The sequence below is a fragment of the Camarhynchus parvulus genome, chromosome 11 (assembly GCF_901933205.1).
Source record: "Camarhynchus parvulus chromosome 11, STF_HiC, whole genome shotgun sequence".
In the NCBI taxonomy this organism is placed as follows: Eukaryota; Metazoa; Chordata; class Aves; order Passeriformes; family Thraupidae; genus Camarhynchus; species Camarhynchus parvulus.
This window is the reverse complement of record NC_044581.1, coordinates 10,653,495-10,679,735: the sequence shown is the minus strand read 5'-3', so window position 1 is coordinate 10,679,735 and position 26,241 is coordinate 10,653,495. Positions and strand designations below refer to the sequence as shown.

At 37.0% G+C, this 26,241-nt stretch overlaps 1 protein-coding gene across 2 annotated transcripts in view; it reads left to right on the top strand.

The window, feature by feature from the left end:
* FTO (FTO alpha-ketoglutarate dependent dioxygenase) overlaps positions 1 to 26,241 on the top strand; it is a 229,820-nt gene that overhangs the window by 90,568 nt on the left and 113,011 nt on the right. For both annotated transcript variants that reach the window (XM_030956383.1, XM_030956384.1), the window contains one exon: positions 11,304 to 11,428. In XM_030956383.1, the coding sequence (XP_030812243.1) occupies positions 11,304 to 11,428 (125 nt within the window). The remainder of the gene's footprint in view (positions 1 to 11,303; positions 11,429 to 26,241) is intronic.

Here is a 26,241-nt window from a genome sequence, read left to right as displayed (position 1 = left end):
TTTTATTAATAACTTTATTAATTTAACATTAATAGTTCAGATTATTATTTGCCTAGGCTGTACCTCTAACATGTGCTCTGAAGTGTGATTTGCCCTGTAGCTCATGGTAAAGCAGAAGGTGAAGCAGGTAGACAGTGACAGTACATGGAGATTTTTAGAGCTCTGGCACAGCTTGTCATGATGTATTTTAATGGTAGAGGTTTTTGTATGAGAGAACACAGGTCAAACCCTTCTCCACAAACTGCTATTTTTCATTTTTGCAGCAGCCCAGGAGACATAAAAGCTTTTTTGGGCTGGTGGAGAACATGTCCTTTGTGGCATGTCCTCAGTACATGTCTGTTAAGGATGCTCAGGCAGTTTGTGTTAATGCATCCTTGACATTGCTTTTTTACCAGTGGATTAAGGGTTCCTGCTGGAAGAGTGCAGAGGTGATTAGGCAGCCACCTCTGACCTCTCTCTTAAGTTGGACTTTGCAGCTGAACTTGAGAACCCGTATCTTGTTTCACGTGCCTGTAGAAGGAAGAGTTGGTGAGTGCTGAGGCAGGAGCTGGGAATGTTGTGGTGCAGGGTAACAGAATGCACTGTTAAGGGGTGTCTGAGCTGTAACAGCATTGTCTGTTTTCCAAATTATATTGTCATAATTTTTGAGCACATCATGCAAATGTCAGCTCTGATGAGTTCCCAGAATCTGCAGCACTTGATTTTTGTTTCGGAGAGAAATCAGTGTGCATAGGTTGGTGTATGTTTGATCTGGTGATCACACTGTTTGTTTTCTTTGTTTGGCACATGAATCAGATTATTAAAGTTTATTTTCCCTGATTGAATGCTGTCACATTAATGAAAATTGTCTGCATAATTTTTTTTTGATGTAGTGGAATTTTCAAATAGTTGGGCATTCAATCTTATTCTTCAGTGCTGTAGCATGCTCCTTTACTGGAACACAGCTCAATCAGACTAATCAATAGCTGCCTACAGTTGGCATTAACAGCCTTATAAAGTGTAGCTTTTACAGATACACTGCATTCAGAAGAGAAATAAATAGCAATAGATGTTAGTGAGCTCCTGGCAGAATGGAAGTTGGCAGCTGAGGATGAGAACCTCAGTGGGAGCTGATGTGTCCTTGGAAGGAGTGGAGGTGTGCCTGAGTGTTCCTTGGGCTAATGCTCCAGATCCATGATGCTGCCCTGAAATTAACTGGAATGTGATTAAACAGTAACTGTGGGTGTTTGGTGTCCTGGTGTGAATACAATACAGCAAACATAGGTTTACACATATAAGATTAGATGGAGTTTTAGTATTCTTTAGTTTAGGAGGAGCTGTGGTTTGTGTATTTTTTTTTATTTTCTTAATTCTGGAAAATAAAAGTGTAGTTTTCTTTTGAGCCTACAGGATGTAAAGTTTGAGCTGACTTATTAACTATAGTTCAACATTGTAATTTTGCAATTATCTTTTTTCTTGTAACATTTGTGTTGTCTTTTTGTACTAGTAAGATATATTCCCTTTTATAACTTGTAATAGAAAATTAGTGTCCACGTATAAGTGGCATATATATATTACAGGTTTATGTAGTTTTATGCTCTAATTAGTCAGTGACATGTGCAAAACTTTATTCCTGAACATGCTCTGAATGCAAGAGAATTAAGAGTAAGTACTTGCCTTGCTCTTTCAGGAGGAATCTGTATTTAGTGTAAGTGCTGAATTCAAACTAGTGATGGTATATATTTTGGGCAACTGTTTGAAGTAAGTTAAGTCAGTAGGCTTTTCTGTTTGCTCTCCTTTGTCAGCTCCACCATTTTTAAAATTTTCTAGTATATTGCATTTTGTTGTACATTTTACACTGCACATCATCAGCATTTTCATGGCCCGTATGTGAAGTACCTAGGCCATGGTTTGATGTCAAATATAGTTATGTACTGTAACAAAACTGGAGGAGAATGGGGCTCTGAAATCAGCCTAGTTTTCTGTTGAGGAACGAGGATCATAGCTTCCAAAAAAGTGTATTTCCTAATGCTGTTGTCATCAACTACTGGCAATGTCTGGTGTTGTTCTTGCTGCTTGGCAGTGTCATGTTCCCCATACATTAAATACATGCAGTGTAGCAGGCTCTGTTTTGGTTTTATTTCCTGTTTCTTCCCAGCAGTGTGCTCTCAGTTCTCCTTCTGTTTTGCCATGACAGCTGGTATCACTACTGCACTTAAATGATTATGAATTTTAAATCTTCACAATGGTGTGCTGTGGTGTCACTGGGGGTAATGAAGTTATTACTTGAGCCAGGTGTGACAAAACCTCATTTTTGAAAAAGCATGGTGACAATCCCATTCTCACAGGGATATCCACAGGCCTGGTGCCTTTAGTGCTGTGAGGATGGTATTGAACCCCTTATGTCATTTGAAGATATGATTCAGCTGTACGTGGTTATCTTGCATATGTACTAAATTGCTATTCTGCTGTGGCATGTGTCTTAGACAAAGCATGCCCACAGGCACTTCTGGACATGTGGCTTGCTGTTTCATTTGATTGTGGCTTGCAGCTTCTTCATTCTGCAGTGTTTAACCCGTTCTGTAACTTGGCTTTCTGTTTTAAATTATTTCAATAAAACTAATGACAGTGGAAATGCACTTTAAATTTCTGCACCACTGTATTTTAGACAGTGTGTTAAAAGGTATTGTGACTAAGGCAGTAAGTAGCTTGATGGCAACAGGTAGTGGCTTCAGTGATGGGAGGAAAATGCTGATATTCTAGGCTTTTCCATACTAAATAGATACTGAGATGGGCTGTTCAAGAAAATCAGTAATGTGGCATATAATTAAACACTAAAAAATAAAAATATAATAATGATTTCAGACTCTAGCATTCACTGTTTTCCATTTATATTTGTAGCTTGTGTATGTTTAAATTTTTTTTGTGTGATTATTACTTTAGAGATTCCAGTTTGCATTTTGAGTGTTACAAAGAGCAGAGATTTAGTTCAGAGATTTTGGTACAAGTTTGCATCTATAAATATTTTAAGAGAAACTGGTATGTAGTTTAGAGTATTAGGGCTTCAGTATGAATTAGATGAGTCAAAGCAACGCCTCACATCTCGAATTATTTCATTAGAATCAGTAAAATTATATGAGTATTTAATTTGAACTACAGTTCATTTCAGTGCCTGTGAGATAGTATTACCTACTTCTGGCTTTGAAGCCCATCCTTTTTTCCTCTCATCTCTCCTCCACCCTAAATTATTCATAATAATTGGTGATGTTAATTTTGAGATGCTAAGAAAATTACTGGGTACTCTTTTGAGTTCTTCTGAATGCATACAATCATTTGTTGTATAATTCTTCAGTACTTATTAGAACTGAACATAATTGTTGATGATGAAAATTCAGAGCTCTGGCTGAGTGAGCATGTGCAGGTTGTACTCAGTGTGATTCAGCACTGCAAAATCTAAGCTGTCCAGAGTGCAGATTAGCCAAGTGACTCTTGTAGTGCATCTTAGCTCAACTGATTTCAGCAATAGCAGATAATCACTGAAGCATACACTGCTGTGCAGTCCTTCAGAACTTAAGTGTTTGGTGTAACTACTGTTTGCATGTGACCAAGATGGAAAAAGGGAGGTGTATACAAAGGAGTGAATTATAACAAAGAACACTTTCTGCTTCAGTTCTTGTTCAGAAAACATATGTTCAGCCATGCAGGCAGCAGTTGGGGTAAAGACACTGTAGGTTTGGAAACAAAAGGCATGTTCTTTTCTTGCATTCACAATGTTCTCAAACATATTCACTTGTTAGGGACTGGCCTGTCAGCTGGATCTTCTTGCAGGCGTGATTTCTTTTTCCTGACTTCTTTCAAAAGCTTTTTCCCCACAATGTTTTACACTTCATATAATCCACTATGCATGCTAGGCCTGCCTAGTCTTTGTGCTATTGATGATTCAGAGTTGGAGGGGCCATGCTCTGGGAGAATGTGGCTGTAGGGTAACCTTTCAGTCACCCATGCATCTGAAGATGCTAAGCCACTCTTATTCCAAGTATCTTAAGTGGTTTGGTTGCTCTTCCATGATGAGGTGGCTTATACTTCACCTTTAGAACACTGCCAAACCAATTAGTGCAGCAAAAATATTTTGAAAGTGTTGATCTTTTTACATATTTTAGTTTGTAACTGCATAGTGAAAATCTCATAGAGACTCATCATAACTGCTTGAATCATCCAGTAAAAATATTTTTTTTTCTCTCAATTGGAAATTCAGTCAGTTGTGGCATACCAGAGTAACCAAAAATTACTTGGGCATTACTTCTGTTTGGATTCCTTTTTCCTAAATATACGGTTCAAGACCCTGGTATAAATATTCTTATATAGGCATAAAGGTAATGCTTATTTCCAAATTAGCTCAACCTGGTTTAATTTATGACTTTTAAACTCATATAGCTAGAAAATGTACTGCTTTAGCTCCACAGGTATAGATAAATGGAACAACTTTCTAGTGCAGACAAAACCTGCAGTTTCTTTGGAAATGTCGAAGTGATCTACTCGCTGTAGGTTTTTCTAGGTCAAACTACTCATCTATCAAGTCAGGTATTCATCCTTTGTTGTCAGCAGTGAATACCTCAAAGCCAGGCAGGGCTGCCTACATTTTAATGCATGTCGACTTGTATATAGAGCTTAAGCATATGTCTGACTTTAAGCATTCTGCTCTGTAATTGGGTTATGTACATGTTTTGTTTTGATGTGCACCATTGAATGTAATGGTAGGGGAGAATGTAAAATCTTTGTGGCGATAGTTTCACACCAGCAACTTGAGTTTCCATTCCTTTTATGCTACAGAAATGACATTTCTTTTGTAAAATTCTCTATTCTTTATATTTTATTTAAAACCAGACATAACGTTTGTCTTAAGTCCTGTGATGTTATGTTGAAAGTTCTCAATCAATAACCAGAACAGTTAGGGAGTTTTGTGTTGGCTTGCAGATTATTCATGTGTTTTGTTGCGGTATTAATAGTGTTATCTGAATTCTCAGCCTGGGAAATTATCACTGATGAATGTGCAATGATTAGAATTTCCCATATAAGACCCTTCAGACCATGAGGATTATTTACTCAAGTAGAAAATCCTCAGACAAGAAAACTCCATGTAAATATTTTCTATTGGAAGGTGCCAGCAAATGCATCCTTGCCAACGTACATCAAAACTGCCAGAAGATCTGTGAGGATGGGGATTAACTTTTTAGCACTGTCATCCTAAGAGCTTTGACAGGGAAACATTATTTAAATGTTTTTTCTTTGACTGCATATGACTGAAAAGATGTTAACAGTAGATAAAACTAATATAGAGCAGTTAATGATACTGACATATATTCCAAGTCTACACCTTTTTCTTTTCTTGAGGTCTATGTCAGAAATCCTTGAGAATACTACAGCTTTAAAATAAATTGTCCTTCCTTCTCAAATGAAATTTGATGATTTGTCTCCAGTCTGATAAAAGAAAGCACATGCTAGCATATTGCTTCTTTTGAGGAATTTTTTGTTTTGCTTTATAGGCTCCTTAAAAATAAATTGTTTTAGATGTTGCAGTGACTTCTCTAATATCAGAAAGAAAATAGTTAATAATAATTTCTTCCCTTTCAGTTCCCGTGAGCCTACCTTCATTGCACAGTTTGCATATAACAGCTAGTAAGAGTAGAATGTACTGAACCTTAAACAAATCTATTAGGATCACCATGGCAAGAAACTGGGAAAATGGCAGGAAAAACGAACAATGATTTTGTAAACCCTCCAAAGGTCAGAAAAAGGCTTTCAGTAAGTATGCAGAGGCTAGAAATCAAATCCCATTTCCTATCATAAGAAACCAGTTGTTGTAGCAGCAGTGGTTAATGTACTGTATGTGAAAGATTTAAGACTAGTTGGAAAGCTTTGCTTCTGTTTTATTAGGCTGCTATTGAAAAGCCAACAGCATAACTTCAACTAGGTGCTTTGAGATTTCTTAATGGGCTGTCAAGGGCAAGACACCAGGTCTGTGCTATACTAGCTCTTTCCTGTACATTAAAACAACAGGGGCCAAATGATCATATACAGAAGTATGAATTACTTGATGCTTTCTCTGTTCCATATGGTCAGCCATGTCTTTGGCAATTAATCATGTACAGAATCAGTTGAGTGCTCTCTGAAGCATTGAAGTCAACATTTAGTTGTACCTGTGCCAGTGGGGGCAGTGGGGGTTGCGAGTGTAAAATAGCAGGATGAGGAGCTGCTGGCGCCGAAGCCAGAGCAGCTGGCTTCTATAAACAACACTTTTTTCCTCTTTACCTTTTTTTTTTTAACTTTCTTTGACAAACATGACTCATTTTTCAATATCATCCAGAACATGAGGGTTGCTGAGTGAAACTGTGATATCTGGCATAGTGAATTAATAAACAAAAGGCAGAGAATTGGGTTTAATGTGCCCAAATTACCGGGTGATAACTTAAACCGTGCTGGCTGTTTCCATTGTATCAATGAACATGGGCACATTTGCTTGTATTTTAAGTAGAAATTTTAAAAGTAGAGAAGAAATGAGCAGGGTTTTGTAATCAGTTACTAGCTTTTTTTATCATGGAGGAGTTACAACATGTTAAATTAACGTGGCCTAATAGATTTCAGGTTCTTTTTCCTTCCCCTCTAAAAGGGACCATGTTCTAGTTTCATAGAACTTCATCAGGAAATTTCTTTCACTGAAAGCAAATAAAATGACAAAAATAACAGGGAAAATACAGAATAACATTTTAGCCCTCTTTACAGAATTTTTTTTTGTTTTTCCTTTCGGTATTAGTTATTGATTTTTTAGAGATGACTGCTATGTTAATGTAGAAGTGGTTGGTAAAGATTCAGAAGTTTATCCTAATTAAACTGGTGGTGAGTAAATTAAATCTTAACTTAGAGTGAAAAACCTGATTTGTTGACCCAACAAAGTAGGACCAAGAGGCAAACTGTCCCAAGTGCCACTTTAGTTCAGACTGAAGGCTAATTTGTTTGACAGAACACTAAGCTTCATGTCTCCAGTTGTACAGTGTTTCTAACCTTACGTCTGACTCCTCATGAGGTCTGTATTGAAGGAAGGAAAAAAATCTAGCTTTATAAGATTGAAAATATACCAATGTGGGGTTTGGAGTCTTTAGATGTTGGTTTTTCTTGCATGTCTGTAGGCGTGTTGTGATATTCACCCAGGACATACAGCTCAGCAGGGTAGTGGCCTGTAGATGTTAAAACAGAGTTTCTTCTGCTGCATATCTAAGGAAAAATATTGTAAACCTGTTACAATACGTGGATTGGCTTTGTTATGTATCTAATTTTGTGTGTATATCCTGGGTGAATAGAAAGACTTGGTTATAACAGCTTCTATTCAGTCCTGTGTCACTGATATATTTTGTTGGTGATAATGAGAGCAATAGGGTGTTTGTCTCTTGAAATCTGATCTTAGAACCTTCCTTTCTTACATAATGAGAGAAGATGCTCTGATGGCTCTTGCCTGATATGCCTAAATTTAGTTCTGCTGCTGTAGCAGGAGGAAGGCAAAGAGTACAGTTTCCTAAATACTATGTTTAATGTAAAAGGCTGGATTTGCTCCTGATACATGTGTACATACACACACACGTGTGTGTACATAGCTTTAGGCTTTTTGAGACGTGAGTTGTGTGTTTTTAAGACTTGTGCCATTTGGGTTTTACAAGGAAAGCCCTAAATACACTAATTGATCTGTAAGGAGAATTGGGTAGGATTTACTGAAAATACTGGTAGTATTGCTTATTAAAGGGGTATGCTGGCCAATGAGACAAGGAGTTGCTTCCCATAAGTGATAAGCAATTTGCGTAATCTCCTTGCTTAGGTTGTCCAGGATATGTTTTTTGACAGCTCAGGAAGCAGAAGAAAGAAAGTTACACCAGTTTGTAAACATTAGCGCCCTCAAGAATCTCTGTGAACACAAGGATGAGATAAGACAGGCTGTAGGGCTGGTTGCATTGTTTATTTATTCTACTGTCCTGCAGTCCCAAGTGTGCTGAAAACCCCTGAGTCAGTGCTGAGTCCAGTTCAGAATTGTGAAGGCTTCACTCAGCATTGGGCAAAGGGGGCCTCTGCAGGCAATTATCTGTCATTAAAAGAATTGAGACACAAGATCAGATTTTCTTTGATGGGATGTGCAACTGTAGTGATGTTCAAAAGAAGGTCATTCCTGCACTTTGGAGCAGGGGTTCTATCAGCCGGGTTTCTGATGGGTTTTTATCAGTGTTGATGTGAGGAAATGGCTTTCCCAGCTGATAACATCTTTGACCGAGTTTCTTGAACCCTTGACCTTTATCAGTCGAGGTATATATCGAATCCCCTTGTTAAAAATAAATCCAAAACCAAGTTACATGGAAAAGACAACTTTCAAAGGAACATGCTTTATAATATTCTTTTACCCAGAATGCTACTTTATTTGTTACAATTCAAGATTTTTATTGCCATTATAAGAATAGCAAGTTATTAAGAAATACCTCTATAAAAGCTACACATCAAGCCCTGCACTGGCATTCCAGGTGACCTTACTGCCCTTTCAGCACTGTTAGAAAACAAGTAAATCAGTTAAATTGCTATGTATTGTTGTTGTATGTTGCTTAATAATACTATTTCACCCTGCGGGTAGCTGTGACTGTACTCACAGGGCTCAATAAAGAAGCGTTTATGATGTCAGTGTCAAACTATGCGTTTGACTTGAGCCATGTACATCACCACATAAATGAAAGGTGTTAACAGAAGGCTGCAGCAATGTAATTATATTCTCAGGAAAAAATAAATTATGTTGAGTTTCCGGAATTATGATGTTTCTGTAGGTGGAGGGGACTTTACATGATGAAACTCGGGACCAAACTTGCAATTTGACCAGGTCAACAGAATTCACACCATATCACATACAGTGTGGTGGTGAATACTTGGAGAAGTGATCACCCATCTCTGACTGATAATACGCTATTGACATCATCTTTTCATCAGATTTTAACTGAAAATTCTTTAGCAATTCCCAGTTTTCCATGCTCTGCCCTTTCTAAATCATTTATTTAGGAGATCTTGATGTTTGTTGCAGCAAATAACTGTGCTTTTAGCTTTGTGAGGCATGGCATCATTAAACTTGGGACTTTCCTGAAGTCTGGGGGAGAAGCAGACATCTAACCATCACCAGTGGATTTTCCTGTCCCTCTGTGAATAAAATGCCCATCCAAACATTCTGAAAGGGAAATCTTGGTGGACTGTGGCCTTGCTGTATGGCTACAGTCTGATCATCCTATAACACAGAGGTAAATTCTGGTTGTAGTGCTCTGTCAAGTCTTGTACATGATAAATATAAAAATTTAAGCCTTAGTATTTATTGTGAATGACAAGGAGTGTTAATTTTCACTCCAAAAAATTCTTTAATTTTCCATTAAAGAATGTACATTAGCTCATGTGAGTGTGTTTCACTTGCTGAAGTCCTCTATCAAATCCTGCTTCGAACTGTGCAGCTGCTGGAAATGAGGCTCTAAGGTCAGGACTGTTGAAGTTGGCGGATATTAGAGCTTGTGGAAAAGATGTTGTAGGTCAGTGCAAGGGAAACCCATGTCATGGAATCCTTATCTGAAAATGCTCTCTGGCTTTTTGTTTGCTTTGTAATGTCAAAGCAGGGTCAAGAATGTGATCTGTACAGACAGAGTTTTGAACATTCGGGGTTTTTACAAGAAAATGTTCTTTTTGATGTTTAAGTCCCATCTGATGGGCTAATGCCTTTTGGTAGGCCAACTGGTAGAGCTGGGTGGTGGGGAGAAAGGTGCTTTTTGTTCTTCACTTGTGATGCTGGTGCAATAAAGTTATTTTCTGTCTCTGTGAACCCTCATGCTTCTCTCTTGGAATGACCTTAGCGGTAACAATGCTACTCCTACTTTACATAGCTTAAGAAATGCATTATCTGTGTGTTATTGTTTCTCGTGGAAAAAACCCCAAAAACTTACCAGAAAGAGGATACATATCTGTTTTCACAAACTGGAGATAATAACAATTCCTCTCATAGAATTCCCAGAGGAATTTTAGTTGGGCAGGACAGAATGTAATGGGTATGTGATGTTGAGGAGGAGGCAAAATGCCATGTGTTTTGTCACATTGTTCCAATGAGGCAGGTTATGCTGGGAATAGGAATTGCAGTTCTTGGTTTTGTTTGGTTGTGTTTTAACATTCACATGCACAACTTCTCAGGTCAGAAACTTTTTTTTTGCCTCCTTTTCTGTGGAAAGAAAACAGGTTTGTTCAAGAATTCCATCTGTTCTGTCATCCTTCCCAAAAACATTTAGATGCTCTGATACATTTGCAGAACATGTGACTGGAGGTTAGAATATAAAAAATAATTCCATTTCTATTAGAGGCTGATTAAGGTGAAAAAGGCAATATAATATCTTCAGGAAAAGATTCTCAGTCTCTGCCACGGAAACACTTCTGCACATGGAGGAGCACGTGGGCACTGGTGGATATAGGACTGGCTGGTAGCTGAGCATCAACCATTTCCTTCCCAGCTTGGCAGACATGGGGAAGTGCAGGGAAAGAAGAGGAAAAATGGTGCAGGATTGAGTAGGGAAAGATGGAGTGAGGGAGCTGGAGTTAGCTTGGTGGGAGGATAAGGGTGGTAAGAACATCCCCAGTTCTCTTTCATCAACATTAACTGTCAGCACAATGTTTGGGAAGGCCAGCAACATTTGATCTGCAGAGACTGAGTGTCATCCTGCTTCACAGATTATTTAAATCCATTGCATGTATATATGTATATTTTTGAGCAGTTTTTAATTTATTCCATATGTGAAAAGATTTTTTAACTTGTTTATTTGAAGTATTTAAAAATAAAGAGAACATGTGGACATCAGCAGAAATTCCATTCAGTACAAACAGGTATTTTTTTCAACAGCTTTACCAAGGAGCAAAGGGGAGGGTGAAGTCCCCCAAACAAATGCTACATTGAGGAAAATACTTCTGATATTATTTGATACAAGATAATATTTAGAAAATAACTATGCCTCAAGAAAATGTGGGCTAGAATGCACACTGTCTTAGTGTAATACTTAAGGCAATGAGATTTTAAGGTTTACCTTATGTGCCATGTATATTGATTAAATACCAAATATATGGTGGCCATTTCTAACCATCATTTACTGTATTGATTTGTCAGCAGTGGAACTGTAATAAAAAAAGCTATTGATTTACTGTCCTTATTTGCTTATGGGCTTTTTATTAATTTTACACATTGTTTCCTATTTCTAGATTATAATTTTTATGTGTTTCCTCCCTTTAAGACAAGTCTGGTCCTCTCTGAGGTAAGAAAAGAGCAACAAATTGAGGAACAAAGGAATGAGACCATCAGCTGCTTCCTGCTCCTGCTTAAGGAGAGACAAAAGCTGCGTAAAGAATGGACAGCAAGGTGAGAAGTACTCCTATAAATCCCCTTGAGTGGGGAAAAGTGACTTAAAAATTTTTAAATTTTCACTGTTCAAACAGTAATTCCTTGCATGGGATAGTGCATGTTTCTGTGGGTAGGCTGCTCTCTTACTCATACAGTACAGGTGACTGATAACAGCTTTGTAGGCAGCACTCAGATCTGAGGAGTGGTGCCACCCAAAATGCCCTCAGGTTTTCCACCTATTGCTGACAATATGAGCCATGCTCTTTGCTGGAATGCTCTGCTAAAACCGCCCTTCTTGGCTCGTGCCACTCCCATTTCCCTGTGGAGTCCTGCTGGAGTTACTGGATGGTGTTGGGTGAGATGGGCACACGTGTATGAACTGCTGGAGTTCATGTCATGTTTTACTGAACCCGAGTTCTTAAAGAGAGCTCACTGCCATGGACCAGGAGATGCCACCAGCAGTGTTTAAAATTGTTTATGTTTGTGTTGCTGGAATGTAATCAGCTGAATGCATTTCAGAGGCACCAGATACTCCACAATTTTAGTTTGTTCAGAAACAGGTGAATGAAAGAGGATTTCCACCAAGTTCCACCTTGTCCTTCTCTTAGTCTGCTAAATGAGTTGATGTCACCTTTTTCACACAAGTGTCTAAAAGCTATAGGTTTATATTAATTTTGTAATCTATTATTTTATTTGATATTTATAAAAAATATCTAGCAGTCTATGAAATTTTTCTGCCAAATATACAGTTTTTACTTAAAACCAGGAGATGTTCCTTACTTGCAGTTAAATACAGTTTTTAGTCAAAAGTATTTTTAAATCAGATTTTTGTTATTTAAATTCAGCATTTAACTGGCATGATTTTTTTACCTGCGCTATTTAAAGTAAAAGGACATCTCTTGTATTTTGCTGGTGCAGTTCCTGAAGACTCTGAGATTGCTTTTAAAATGTTATCTGTAGATTTTGAGTCTTACACTTGGGTATCTCTTCTGCTCCAAATAATTACAGCAAACAAAGCTGGAACATTTTAGAAACCTTAGATAAAAATTGAACATAATTACACATAATTATTTTACAAATTATATGTTGTGCTTAATAAGCTTGTGTTCCAGTGAGTATGGAATGTGTGATACTTTTTTAAGATTTCAGAGTAAGCTGGCTCTAAAATCTTTCCCATATTATCATGTGGGATTTACGTTTTACTTCTTGAACAATTTAAGGGATTTTTCTTATGGTGGCTTTGTTGGGTTTTTTACAATTTGCTTTTTTCAATTGGTTGGGGGGTTTTTTGCGATTTTTTTATTTTTGGGGGGTGTTTATTTGTTTTTTTTGCCTCCTATCACCATGCTTACTAAATAATGCAAATGTTTTAGCTATGTTGGAAACAGAGGAAATCACTTAAAGCTTTTCTGTGGGACTTGTGTATCTTTGTTATGAAACAGAATAGAAAGCTTCTGATGAGTGGAATACCTTCCTAGAGTTCATTTTGTCTGACAGTGATTTCCTAATACACAGAGTCATCAGCAATCATGGCAGCAGTGAGGAATTTAGAAGTGCTGTGGGTTTCAGTGTGCCTGGCCCCACTTGCTGCTCACAGGGAGCTCTGGGGCTGGAGCCAGGCTGCAGCTGGAGACGTAGCCCAGCCTCTGACACAGCAAAGCTGCAGCTCTTGGGGGTGGCAGAGGCACAAGCAGATGAAGTGCAGGCCTTCTTAAAACTAAACACCTGAAAGAAAATTTCAAGAGCATTGTGCCTTGAAAGTTCCGAAAGAAAGTGTCCTTTGAGTATTAAATATCCGTAATCCTTTTTCTTTCTATTTGATGTTTCCCATCCCATTGACCTATCTGGGAGTCTCATCCATGTGATCTGCATAAAGAGGCTGTTACCATACACCTCACTTGGCTCCATCAAAGCCTCAGCTCGGTGTCTGGAATGAAACACTGGCTGTGGCAGCCATGGAGCACACGGTGCTGAAAGTTATAAAACGTCCGCCGTGCTACGAGCAGGGCTGCCCATGTTTTAGAGATCAGTCTATTGTGTACTTTGGAATTACATGAGAAAAATGTGCTTGGACAGGAAATAATTAGCACTTGTCAAAGGGCAGGCAATAGGTTACAGTACTTTACTTTCAACAGGCTATCAGGGGATCAGCTAGATTAGATAATAGAATTTTTTTCCTGTGGAAGTTAAATACAGATGACTCTAATTACCTTACATTGTGCATTAGAGAGCAGATTATGAACAGTACAACTTCAAGAAATTTAGGTCAATGAAGGGAGGGCAGCTGGCAGAAAACTTCACTCTGCACTTGGTCTTTGTAGAGTTATGTAGTCATTCTGTTCTTTCTTGTGTTTTATTTGTGTCATTAACACCTGAAATAAAAAAAAAAAACAACAAAAAACCAACCCCAAGAAAACCATGTTGGGAACTAGTAACACAAACTGACTGAACTTTTGGAAGTTTATCCTTTCCCAGAGAAAGGCAAATGAACTCTTCTGGTATGTACCTACTCAGTTAAAGCACATTCTTGTGTTATTTACTTTAAGTTGTACGAGTGTTTCTGCCTATTAATGAGCTGAAATGACTCTTTAAGATTTTATTTCAGTTCCGCAGCCCAAAACTCATGGCAGTGTGCTTAGTGTTGCACTCACCATTTCACAGACTTGTGATGCAAAGATGTCATCAGTATCTTAAGTATCTGAGCAGGTCTTCCAGGGATTCAAGTTGTTCTCTGAGTGGTAGTGGTCCAAAATACTTCAGGTAGGACTCAGTGAATGTCCTCTGAGTGTTAACAGAAATGGTCCAGAGTTTCCAAAGCCCCAGATTTGTTTATACTGTGTGATAGTGCCTGATGGACAGGTTGTTATAGCTGTTAAAGAGCTGCTCTAGCCCTTTGAACTGACCCCTTCTTGACCTCTGCTTACAGAAGGTCACTGTTCAGCTTATAAAGTGAGGGAAATCTCAGATTCTACTGTAATAAACACAGGGTGAAGGGAACAGCTGTGAATTTTGGACTGACCGTGCAAACCTGGATAGACTTTTTAGGGTCACTGTATGATAATGAAAATTGTTACCAAATTATATGGAAATTTAACAGCAATAGTGGGAAAGAGAGGGTGGAGTCTAATGCATTGGGTTTGATAAATGAAGTGTGAAGTTACCCATCTGGCTCTAGACAGCCCTCTTTTTCTCTACGAAAGGGAAACATTTAAAAATAACCATGGTACATCTAGAATCAATGACCCATACAGAAAGCTGGAATAGATCAAGATTTAATGGTGACTGTGGAAGAAATTATCATTTGAAAAGTGAGACAAAGGATGAGAAAGTACAGTTCAATATCTGCACCTGATTCATTTTTAAAAAAGGCTTTAATATTTTTTCCCTGTTGATGATGTTATTGACATTTTTGATTTTACTTTTTAACTGGAACCAGAAAAGTTGTTATATCACAAAGAAACAGGGGAAAAAGACAACGTACTTGAATTTCAAGAGAGAATGTTGCACTTTTCCTGATCAGAAAGGGCCTGAGAGAGCTGGGCTATAGTTAAATAAAACTGTAGCTCTTATTTCTCCTAATAGAACTTGTATCATGTTATAATAGCATTGTATTTAATGTTTGCATGACAAACTGCACTTAATTGGTAGTAGGTTTTTGTTGTATTTTTCATAGATATACATTTACTACCAAACTAATTTGTCTTCAATAAATCAACAAGAGATTAATTTAAAAGGTAGTGTTTAACTGCATTGAAAATATTGAGTGCTAGGAAAAAATATGGTTAGTTAAACCATTGCTAAAGTATGGGGTTTTCAAATGGAAAAATTGTATTAGTCCAAAATGGTTTTATCACAACACAGCCTCTAATGTCCATTTTTGCTATTTCCTATAGTGAAATTGTGCTATTTCTCTTAGGGGAAATTCTACCAGATTCTGGAAAATGTAAAGTTTTGGAGACAGACATAATGAAGTGGAAATTTTGAAAAAATTATTTGTGATTGTTGAATTTTTGTAGTTGTGCTACTTATCCAAATTCTGAAATCTTAACTTCTCTCTAAAATAATCATCTAATGACAAATTGACATAGTGAAAACAGAATAAACATTCAATAAATAATCTGTACCAAAGTAATCACAAAATTCTTCTGGTTCATGAGATAAACAGCAGAAATGTGTTAATTGATTATATCTTGTAAAAATCAATAACTTATAACCTTGCATCATTAAAATAACACAGTAAAAAATCTCTTTTTATGGGGTCATTCTATAACCCATAATATTTTGTAGACTGGGTCACTGTATTTCTAGAATTTTTATATTCTTGCATTTGCATGGCAGTGGAAAAAGAACCTCTTACTTGTGACAAATCACATTAGTTTCAGGTTTCAAGTCAGATGTGAGCTATAATTCCTCAGCATTTTTTGCCTTTTTCAAACCCCTTCTTAGATCTCACAATTTTATATAACAATTTAAAGGTATGTATTTTTTTCCTAGTTACAAAGAACGCTTATACTGCAGAGGTAGTCTTAGCTCTCAACAGTGAAATCTGGATTTTTATGTCGATTTTTATATAGGAATATAAATTATAAGGACCTAGTAAGGAAATTGAGTTCTAATCTGGATGACACTCTTCAATTCTATAATAAGAAAAATGAAGAATCTTAGAGTGGAAGCTTAAAATAGTGTGCATGTTAAATAAGATACAAAGTGGAAGATTTTATATATTTTATTTTCTATTTTGAAGAAAAAGTTTATTTTTTCTTTTTATGCCGAACTTTCTTATACCTTGAAATTTTAGATCATAATTAAGGAGTAATTGAGGTAGGTTTTACTCTTTTTAGCTCCAGTAGGAGAAAGTGAGATTGATGTGAAGAGGGACTGTGTTTCCTCTGTAGCAGAGGGAATGTTGATGGGTTAAGAAGTAAACATGGGCTTTGGCAAAATCAGAGCTTTTCTTTCCTTTCTGTCACAGGCTTTGTGCATTTTCAGGAACTCATGAATGCTATTTTTCAAATCAAATGTGATAATACCAGTTCAAAGACTGGTTGAAAAATATGGGGTTTTTTTAACTCTCACACACCTGCCTGGATGACAAGTATGTGAAATAATGTGAACTCTTCAGAAAATCCTACAATAGGAGCTACACTAATTCCCAAGATTTTGCATCCTACAGAACTATCAAAGTGTGTCAGAGAGTGGGGGGAATTATTTGTGCTGTTTAAGACTTGTGGTTGTTTTGTGTAACATGAGAATGACAGAATTTTTTTGTTTTCCATGTTGTATCCATGTTTCTGATATTAGAAAGGATCTCAGTACATACAGCTGTATGATCTGCAGTGTGTTTTTGGGTAACAGTTGTCCTCTCTGGACAGTGGGTCTCAGTAAGTTAGCAATGAGCATACACCAAAATTCTCATTCACCATTTTGGAAATCACAGGGAGAAAAAGAGAAAATTATATTTGGATTCTTAGACATTCATACTTTAGATATATGTGTGTGAATATTCCTTAAAAGAAGAAAATGAAAATTTTCAACACCAGGGTATAAGCTAAACCAAGTTTTCAGAACATAAATATATTTAGACAATATGCAGAAACTAAATTGTGGCTGAGTAATCCTGAATACTGTATGTTAATCAGGAAGATGCTTTGAGTCAGACTGAAAACCAACCTTGCAGCTTTCAAATGAATGGAAAAAACACTGCACCGTGGATGAAGTTGTCAGGTCTCCTGCTGTAGTTATGTTTAGACATCAGCTGCCTTGATTGACCTTTGACTTTTCTCCAGTTGCTTATTGCCAGATTTCTCTTGCTTCTCGTGACCCTTCCTGTTTTCTGCCTCTGTCTTTCACCTGTGTTCCTTGTATGGAGGAGTCTTTGAAGCAGCCAAGCTTGGGATCAATAGGTACAAGTACTCTTCAGAACAATGGAAATGACGCTTGATTAAATGCTGCTGTTTAGCTGCTCCTTTGAAACTGTCTTGACCCCTTACCCTTGGAAATACTACGTGTTTACAAGCTGTGGCTACTTAGAGAAAATCCTGCCTCTTACCTTGTGATGTCACTATATACACAGATATATGGTGCAAAAAAACTTACATGGTGTAGCAACCTAAACCAAATGGTATTACAGGGCAGGCAAAGAAAAGCTGCAGAACTTTGGCTCTGTGTCTGTGTGTGGCTTCTGTGCCACTCTCTGTCATTAAGGCACTGCATAGGGATTGTTTACTCTAGTGTTTCCTTTATCATTTTAGTTTCATTTTAATGGTTCACTTCTGAAATCCATATACAGATGCATCATCCTATACCTGAGTAACTACCAAATGAAACTGCTTTGATTTTTTTCTTTTTTGATTTAATGATTTTTTTCTTCTTGTGCTAGATGAGTTTTTCAAATAATTCAATGGCACTTCCAAAACTGGAAAATTACTCAAATTTAGTCCTTATTTATAGTGCAATTAAAGCTTCCAAAAAATGTAATAAAGAGTTTTCCCACTCTATCAGAGATTATTCAGTTATTTATGATTTTTATGTTTGGTTTTACTTGGACAGGCTTTTAAAGTCAGCATGGGTGACATTTCCTTATTTATGTAAGCTTTCATAATTGCAGTACAAGAAAGATAGATAGTGTTGTTTTTCCAGTGGCTTGACAATGATTTGTTCACTACCTTTGGGAGACCTGAATGCTGGAAATGGAGATTATTGCATTTCCAGGCTGCAGGGTACTGGAGATTGACTAGATCACAGAGGTGACAAATTTATAATCTGTGGAGACCGAGTGTTAGCCACATCACCAGACAGTTGAACCACAAAGTAGCATTAGCATCTGCTGTCATCCTTTCTGTAGGAGAGAATGGTCTACCAGAGACAGGGGAAAAGGGAGAGGCTGGGAGAGTGCAGTGTGTTTTACTGAACACAGTATGTGCTCTCTAGCTGCCCATATTAGATAAAGACCTGGTGTTACAAACTAGGGATAAGGTGTGAGTGGTCCAGTGAATGAAAAATTATGATAGATTTATTTTACTTCCACTGAGGTCTCTTTCTTCTGCAGTATCCATCTATTCTTTCCTTTGCTTTCAGCAAAATGTGCTAATGTCATGGTATATAATATCCATTAAATACTGGCAAACTTATTGTGAACTCAAAACTATGTCTAAAACCAGACATTGAAAATTAAGAGTCTGAAGACAGAATTCTTTTATCTGAAAAAAAATAGAAGCCTTATCCAAGCAGGACTTTAATGATTTTTATTACCATTATTGTCACAGCCTTACCTGTCATAATGCTGAATTGAATATTTTATTTGGAGGTGTGTGAAATAATCTCTATGCATTACCAATGGTGACAAAACAGAGGGTAACTTAAATGGTTTACCCAGCCAAATGGTGCTGGTCGTGTCGTACCATGAGTGTGAGTGAGCAGATGCTTACATAAGTTCATGACTTAAGTCTTAAAGGCTGCCAGCCTTGTGTTATTAAAGTTTTTCCACCTATATAGAACTTGATGGCTCCAGGGATTGGCAGTGAAATGCAAAGCCTTTTGTTTTCAGGTCAGCAGTTTAAATATGGTTCAGGTAGGTAGTGCCAGAGATGATTCCCACTGGGTGTCTGTGTTTGATGGCCTCTGTAAAATCCTGGGTTCTCCAGCCCGGGTAGGCAGGTGGGGCTCAGACACAGCAACTGCCACACTGACACTAATTGCTACCCTTGCTGGCACTTCTGGAGCAGCCAAAAATTAAATGGATGTTGCAACTGAGCAAGGTGCTGTCAGTGCTCTGAGCAGCCCAGGCCATGGTGGTGATGAGCCAGTGAATGTCAGGGGTTCTGTGGGCAAAAAAGAGGATCAGTTGCATTGCTCTGCAGTTTGCTTGCATTATAGTTATGGTAGCACATGCAGATATTTATGTGCTGGGAGAGAGGATGAATTTCTGGGCAATCTTAACAGGATTGGTGAGAGGGAAGTGCAGTCCACAAGGAGGTCAGGCAATGGCTTGGAGATGTATCAACTAATCTGAGAAACTAAGATGAACCAGAGAATAGGATTTGATTTACTTGCTTATTTTCACTGCTAATGAGATCTTTTGGGCATTTGAAGAGTTTGATTTGGCTACTATTATTTGTTCCATTTATTTTGTATGAATTTTTAATACTTAATGTATCATTGCTATGGAATTATTAAATTATGAATTATGCTGATGTTTTAATATAGCTAAAAAGGGAAGTTGGCATTTCTTAAGAGGTTCTGTAGAAACAGAGAACTTGGGGACCTGTTACAGAACATAAATTGTTCTCATATTATTTGTCTTATTTTGATAAATGACAGCAGCCCCAAATGGGAACAGTGCTTAGAGCATATGTAATAATAATAGAAGAAAATCCTATTATAACTCTGTGCAACTTACTTGGGTAACTTGGCCAACTGAGAACTCTTTCAGAGATATGCAGGTATATAAGAAATAATTGAAACAAAAAGGTGTCTTGAACAGCATCAAAAAGATTGAGAAACAGGGTCTCAAAATGCAGAGTTTGTGGGAGAAGCCAAGAAAAGTCTATTGAGTGTTAAAATGAGGGCAGTAATACTAGGAGAAAAGAGTATTCTGTTGGAAAATGAGAGTTCTGAGAATTCTAAGAGCTACCAATAAGAGCTTTCTGCAAGGGTAAGCTGAATGGAGCCATCAATTATGCCCATGATAAGCTGGAATTGGATTTAGTGCCAAATAATGCTGGAGGGTGGGTTTTGGACAAGTTTTGCCAGTTGTTTTTCATATTTAATAATGTCAGCATTTGGTCTTCCTGAGATATAAAGAATATTTTTATCAGAATTATTTTTGACCAGCTGGTTAACATGAATTTGAGCGAGTGCTCAGGAGAGGTGAAGCAATCCAAGTCCCCACTCCAGTGCAGATGACTTGCTGGCTGCACAGCATGTTTATTGTAAGGCACAGTGTACTGCATAAAAGATCTAAGTATTTTATATTAGACTGTCCTGAAAGCACTTTAGGTATTTGCCCTTTTTTCTACTTGGAGATATGGATAATCCCCAAATCCAGGTGTGTATTATTAGGGATTGAGGGGGAGGCTGGAGGAGGGGAAAGCAGGGGAGGAGAAGGATTTGAGAGGTAAGAGGGTGCAATACTGGAGGAGGTTTTTGACTGTTTTGCTTGCCTGTAGGTGACACTGTTGCATCATTTATCTGTACAATTTCATGCATGTTGTCCAGGGAAAAAAAAAAAGTTTCATTGAAATAATTTGAAGGATTCAAAAAAACACATTTCACTAATGATTCTTTAAGCCTTGGCTAGAGAGTAGTCTTGGATACAGGTACATGAATTGCACGTTCACCTTCCCAAAGATGGCAGCAGTTTGTAATATTATTTACCATTAACTAGCTCACTATCATTGCATCTTCAGTTTAGTATTCCCTTGAAAGGTGAGATTCTAAAAAGATGGCTCTGCATGTTTCTAAAGACTAATGTAATAAACCAAAATGATAATACAGTGATGAAAAAAAAATCTTAATTTGCTGCTAAGTTACAGCAATATAAAGTTAAAATGTTTTTCTTTGCTCAAGTCATTTAAATTAATAATGTGTGTCATTAAGTGAAATCTCACAGAGGATTTTTTCTTCTTTGCCATTAAGTCTGCTGGCTGCAGTGAAGATGAAATATTCTATGAGGCTTGAGCAATCATCTATCTCTGAGCTACAGTGTGCCTGCTGCCAGATGTTCAGGTGCTGGTGCTGCTGCTTTGACATGTATATCTCTTCCAGGCAAAAAAAACAATATATACATCAGTCCAGGTGCAAGGTGGCCTTGCCAGCAAACCTGCCTCCTCCTAGCTGTGACACTCATCCACTCCCCGTCAGCGTGTGTACGTTGGAAGGGGATTGTAATTAACCCCTGGAAAGCACAGGTTTCACTAAAGTGATGTGCACAGTAATGATATTGTTAGCTTCCTTAATTTCCAGTTTCACCATCAATTATGCCATGTGTTTCATCCAGTTGGTGCTACCCTCCCAGTGTTAATTATAACCTACAAGACTGTTACAGTTAATTTTATGGCAAGCATATTGTCTCTTCAAGGCTCCACAGCAGCTCATAAATTATCTTGAAGGTAAAATGTAACTTGGGGAACTAGTTATGAAAATTCCATCCATCTCGCTTAGGAGGTGCAGCTGCTACTGTCAGCTGCCTCGCTGCTGCATTGTGAAGGAATTATGGTGGGTCAGGTTTAAGAGGCGAGGCCCAGGCTGTCACTGAGGAGAAAGGCTGTCCTGGCCCTGTCAGACAAGTACCTTCTGCCAGTCCCTTGTGGTTTCACTTTGCAGGCAGTAAAAGGCAGGCAGTGCAGGTGGATAGTCCCCAAGCTGTCTCTATTCATTACTTTACAGAAACTTGTTTTAGGTAGGCAGGTACGGAGACCTTTTCACTGTTGTCATAATGTTAGGCATCATCTGCAAAGTGCAAGATAGATAACTCTATAAATAACTCACTGTTCTGTTGGGCTGGGCTGGTGCAGAAAGGATGATTAGCACTGTAGAGGCACATGAAATAGCTCGCTGGTTTGTAAAATGACTGTTGGTTTAATTGTAGCAATAGCTTGGTCTGGAAGAGCACATCTGTTCGCCTTTATTTCGCATACACAATAAGGGGAGGTGCAATTTCACTGCTAAGTAATTTGTGTTGGAGTTTCACATTAAATAAATTAGCATGGGTTTATATGGGCATTATTTATGACATCTGTGTGTGTGTGTGTCCTGTTTTTTTTGCTGAAGGAATTGTAAACACTCATTTCTTAAAAAGAAATAAAAGTGAGGGGGAATAATAAAAATAAAGCAGCCCATTGCTCAGAACAATGGCAGTGGCATTCAGTGCTATTTATATTTTAGTAATACACTTTTATTATTGCTATAATGCCTTATTCTGTTTTTTGTAGCAATAACACAAGACTACCATAGAACATAATGCCTTATTCTGCTGTCTCTTCCTTTAATATTTTGTATTTCAATAGTTTTAAATGCTGTTAAGCTTTGGGTGTTCCTTTAAGAGTAAAACCCAAGTGCAAATCAAATTTCCTGAGAGGCTTTTTATTCTTCTACTCTTTTACCTTTCGAAAGGCCTTCTGTGTTTATGGTGTTGTTTCCTAACCTCATTTACAGCTGGGAGGGCACATGAGAAGGAATACTGAAAGCTGATACTTCTCCATAGGCAACCACTGTGCAGATGTGAATGTACAGGCCCATTGTGAATGAGTAAATGTTATGAATTCAATTGAGGAGAAAATGAACAAACACAATAATGAAAAACAGTAGGATAATTCATCTAAATTTATATTGTTTGTTTGCTTTGACAGTCTTCATTCAGTTTTAATTATTTTTGATTATTCATTACGTAGGGAAGAAAACATTTTCAAAATAGTGCTGACATTGTAAATTAGACTTATTATATGTTTAAAAAGGGGAAAAAAGGCTCATTAGAGCCTAAAATCACTACACTTCTAATGTATGTTCCTTATTTCTTTTCCCTTGGAATTTACAGTAAATGTGCCTTGTGATATTTTTTAGAGTTCCATCCTTTTCTCAGAGTCAACTGCACACATTTTGGTGTATTCCCAAAAGAAACCACTATGTTTCAATTGACCAGAACTCTGTATTTCTATTTGTTTAGTTTATTTAGAGGGAAGGGCTGCATTAGGCAGAGCCTTGGGCTAAGTGTACAAACAGGATTGCCTCAAGAGCAGACCCAGACGTGTTGTTCTCAAAGTTCCTTTTTGGTGTCATCCTTTCCTTATGTCCCACAGAAGAGAAGGGGGAAGTTCTAGGTGTTGCTGGAAAATATTCCATTTAATGTGGGGTTGCTTCACCTCGTCATGTGTGTTATTATCGCCTACACTGTAGGATGTCACCCTGTAAATAGAGATTATCCATAAATATTGCCAAAGCAAACCCTCCATTGTGGAGTGCTCCCAGTTAGGATTCTGCATCACAGCCAGGGGTCCCTGCAGCTGCTGTAGTGTAATTCTCATGAGTTTGTGCTTGCACAGAAGGCTGGGGACGGGAGAGAGGACTGACAATTCAAATGTACATATTGGTTTCTTAGCAGATAATTTGACTGCTGAGTATCCAAACCTGTAACATTTATTTTGTTTCAAATCATGTGAAATTATCTGGATTATTGTCATCATCATCTCTTCCCAGCTTGATTTTGCACCAATTCTGCTGAGTTTGAGAGAGTCACTCTTGATTTGAGTTAGTGGGATTAACAGAATTAGAACACAGGTGCTGATAAATATCCTTCACCTTTTCTGGTGGTGGAATCTCAGACTTTGATTGTCGACACTGTTGCAGAAAGAGACACATCTGATTTGAGAAATCTTTGTGGCTTTAATTTGACACATAAAATAGTCATTACCAAAGTAATTATCTTTTAAATATAAGAAAAAATTTATTCAATTGAATGAGAAAAGCTTTTTTTTTTCCAGGAAAAAGTGCCTTTGTTTCTTAGTTCTTGGTCATCTTTAATAGGAAAAATCTGCATTTGGAAAGAAAACTATGAAGTATGGAAGAATTGTTTTTTACAAAAATTGATTGAATTAACTGTAACACAATTGGAAATAGAACAACTTAAAAGTTGGATCCAAACCACTTAGTTTCACAGGCAGACACATTTAAAAAATATTGCTGTTTCTTGCTTGACATGACTCAATATATTCTATTATGAACCCAAGAAAAACTGAATTTTCATAGTCTCACTATTAGTCATTAGATTCCGAGAACAGGGATTTGAGGGATGGTTTTTGATTTTATTCTTATTTATGACATAGAATTTAGACTTTTGTTTGATGTAAAAGAAATAATTTAAAAGAATATAAACTCATATGTTTGCCAGTTAAGTGCATTATCAGGCAAAATGAATTTCCAGGGATCAAAATAATTGTAACTCAAATATACACAAATATAAAAGGGATTAAAATCTGTGATAGGTTGTGCAGATCAGTGTTCAAGCTTGATGCTTCAAAATGTATACAGAAATTTTGATTTTAATACTGTTATAATAAAAAAAGGATGGGGGGGTTATAATTTTCTGCTTGTTAATAGTTAATTTTATGCTCAAGTAGCATGGGGAAAGGCCTTTGTGCAGTTTAAATCTAGTGAAACCATTGGAGTGCTGAATGCTGTTGACCATTTGCTTGTTCAGTTTGCCCATGAAAACAAGTCATCAATACTGCTTCTCTCTTATTGTACTCAAATGCAGGATGTTTGGTGTGAAATACATTTTATAATATTTTATTTCAAAATATTCCCATACCTAGCTCTTCAGACATTTGAGATGGAATCACTGTTCTTCACTGCCATTTTAGAGCCTTCTCACCTGGTTTTTCTCTAAGACAGCCATTCCAGCATTTGTCTTGGCTGAGAAGTGTAAAACTTTGAGTGAGACTGCTTGACTATGATAATACTGTGCAAATTTAATTGTGTATTCAAAGTTACATGATTAAGAAACAAGATGTTGGTATGCATTTGATTCCTGACTCAGCAGAAGTATGAAACAAGATCATTTAAAGAACATTTATAGTTTCTTTGAAGGAAAACAGCTTGAAACAATATAAATTAAATAATGTATGTGAGTTTTCACATGTTCAAAGCAAGTTACTCTAAGTGTTTCTCTGACTTTTAGCATGAATTCAGGTCCTCTTGTCATTCAGTGTGACTGCAGACAGAAGTACTTTGCTGAAGACATTCTATTGATGGAGTTGGTATTTTCTTAGAATTTCTTGCTCTGTACGTTATCTGTTCAAGGAAATCCTCTTGGTCTCTCATCAGAGTATTTTAAAGCAAAAAAAAAAAAATACTGGCCAAAACAAACCAAAAAATCCAGCAAAAGAAAACCAACTTCTCCTTTGAACTTTATGATGTACCTATGTTTATGAAATATGAAACTTCTTTTTTTTCTCACTGGAATCTATTAGCGTATGCATTGGCATGCTAACATAGATGGTGATCCTAAAAAGTGTTGGCTGACTTTTTCTGCACACTCTTAATTGCTAACTGATATGGAAAATTCTTCCTTCAATTTTTGCTAATTCTTATTTTTATCCTACAAAAGAAACGGTAAGAAAACAGCATGCTGTCAAATATTTAAAAAAATAAAAATTAGGTGTACAATTTTAAAAAATGTATTAATTATTATGAGGGGCAATTGAAGATGAATACAGAAAAATAGTTTTGTTTGCCTTGCTCATTTTTTTGCTCAAAGCCTGGCCTTTATTTAAGCATATTATTTTACTGTGTCACACACAAAAAATAACCCTACAAGATTTATTGGCGTTTGTATGGAAAAAATGAAAGGATTTTCATGTTTTGTAAGAAACTTAATACACTCTCACAGATGGCCCAGCTCAGGTGTGATTTTAATTATGAGATAAAACAAAGCCCAACACAGTAGGAAGTAGTCTTAATAAACGGCCTGAAGCTTTTGTCTTCATGTGTCAAAAAACCTTTTTATTGCGTGATGAAATTTTTTTTCCTAGCTGTTTCTAAAAATTGGTTGAAAAAATTGCAAGGGCTTCCAAAGTTCAAGGGAATTATTTTGGTCAAGTTAAAAATAGGAATTTCTTTTTTTTTTTCATTTCTCCTCACAACAAGTTTAGACTTCTGTTAAATTATAGAAAAAATGTATTAATAATAATTAAACCTGCAAGTACACAAATGCTTTATTTATAAGTAAAATAATTTTCTAATTAGATGTCATTTTGTATTGCAGTATCACATTGCTTAGTAGCACCACAAACTGAGAATTTGCTAAGCTTGGCTTAAACTGCACTATCAGAAACTAA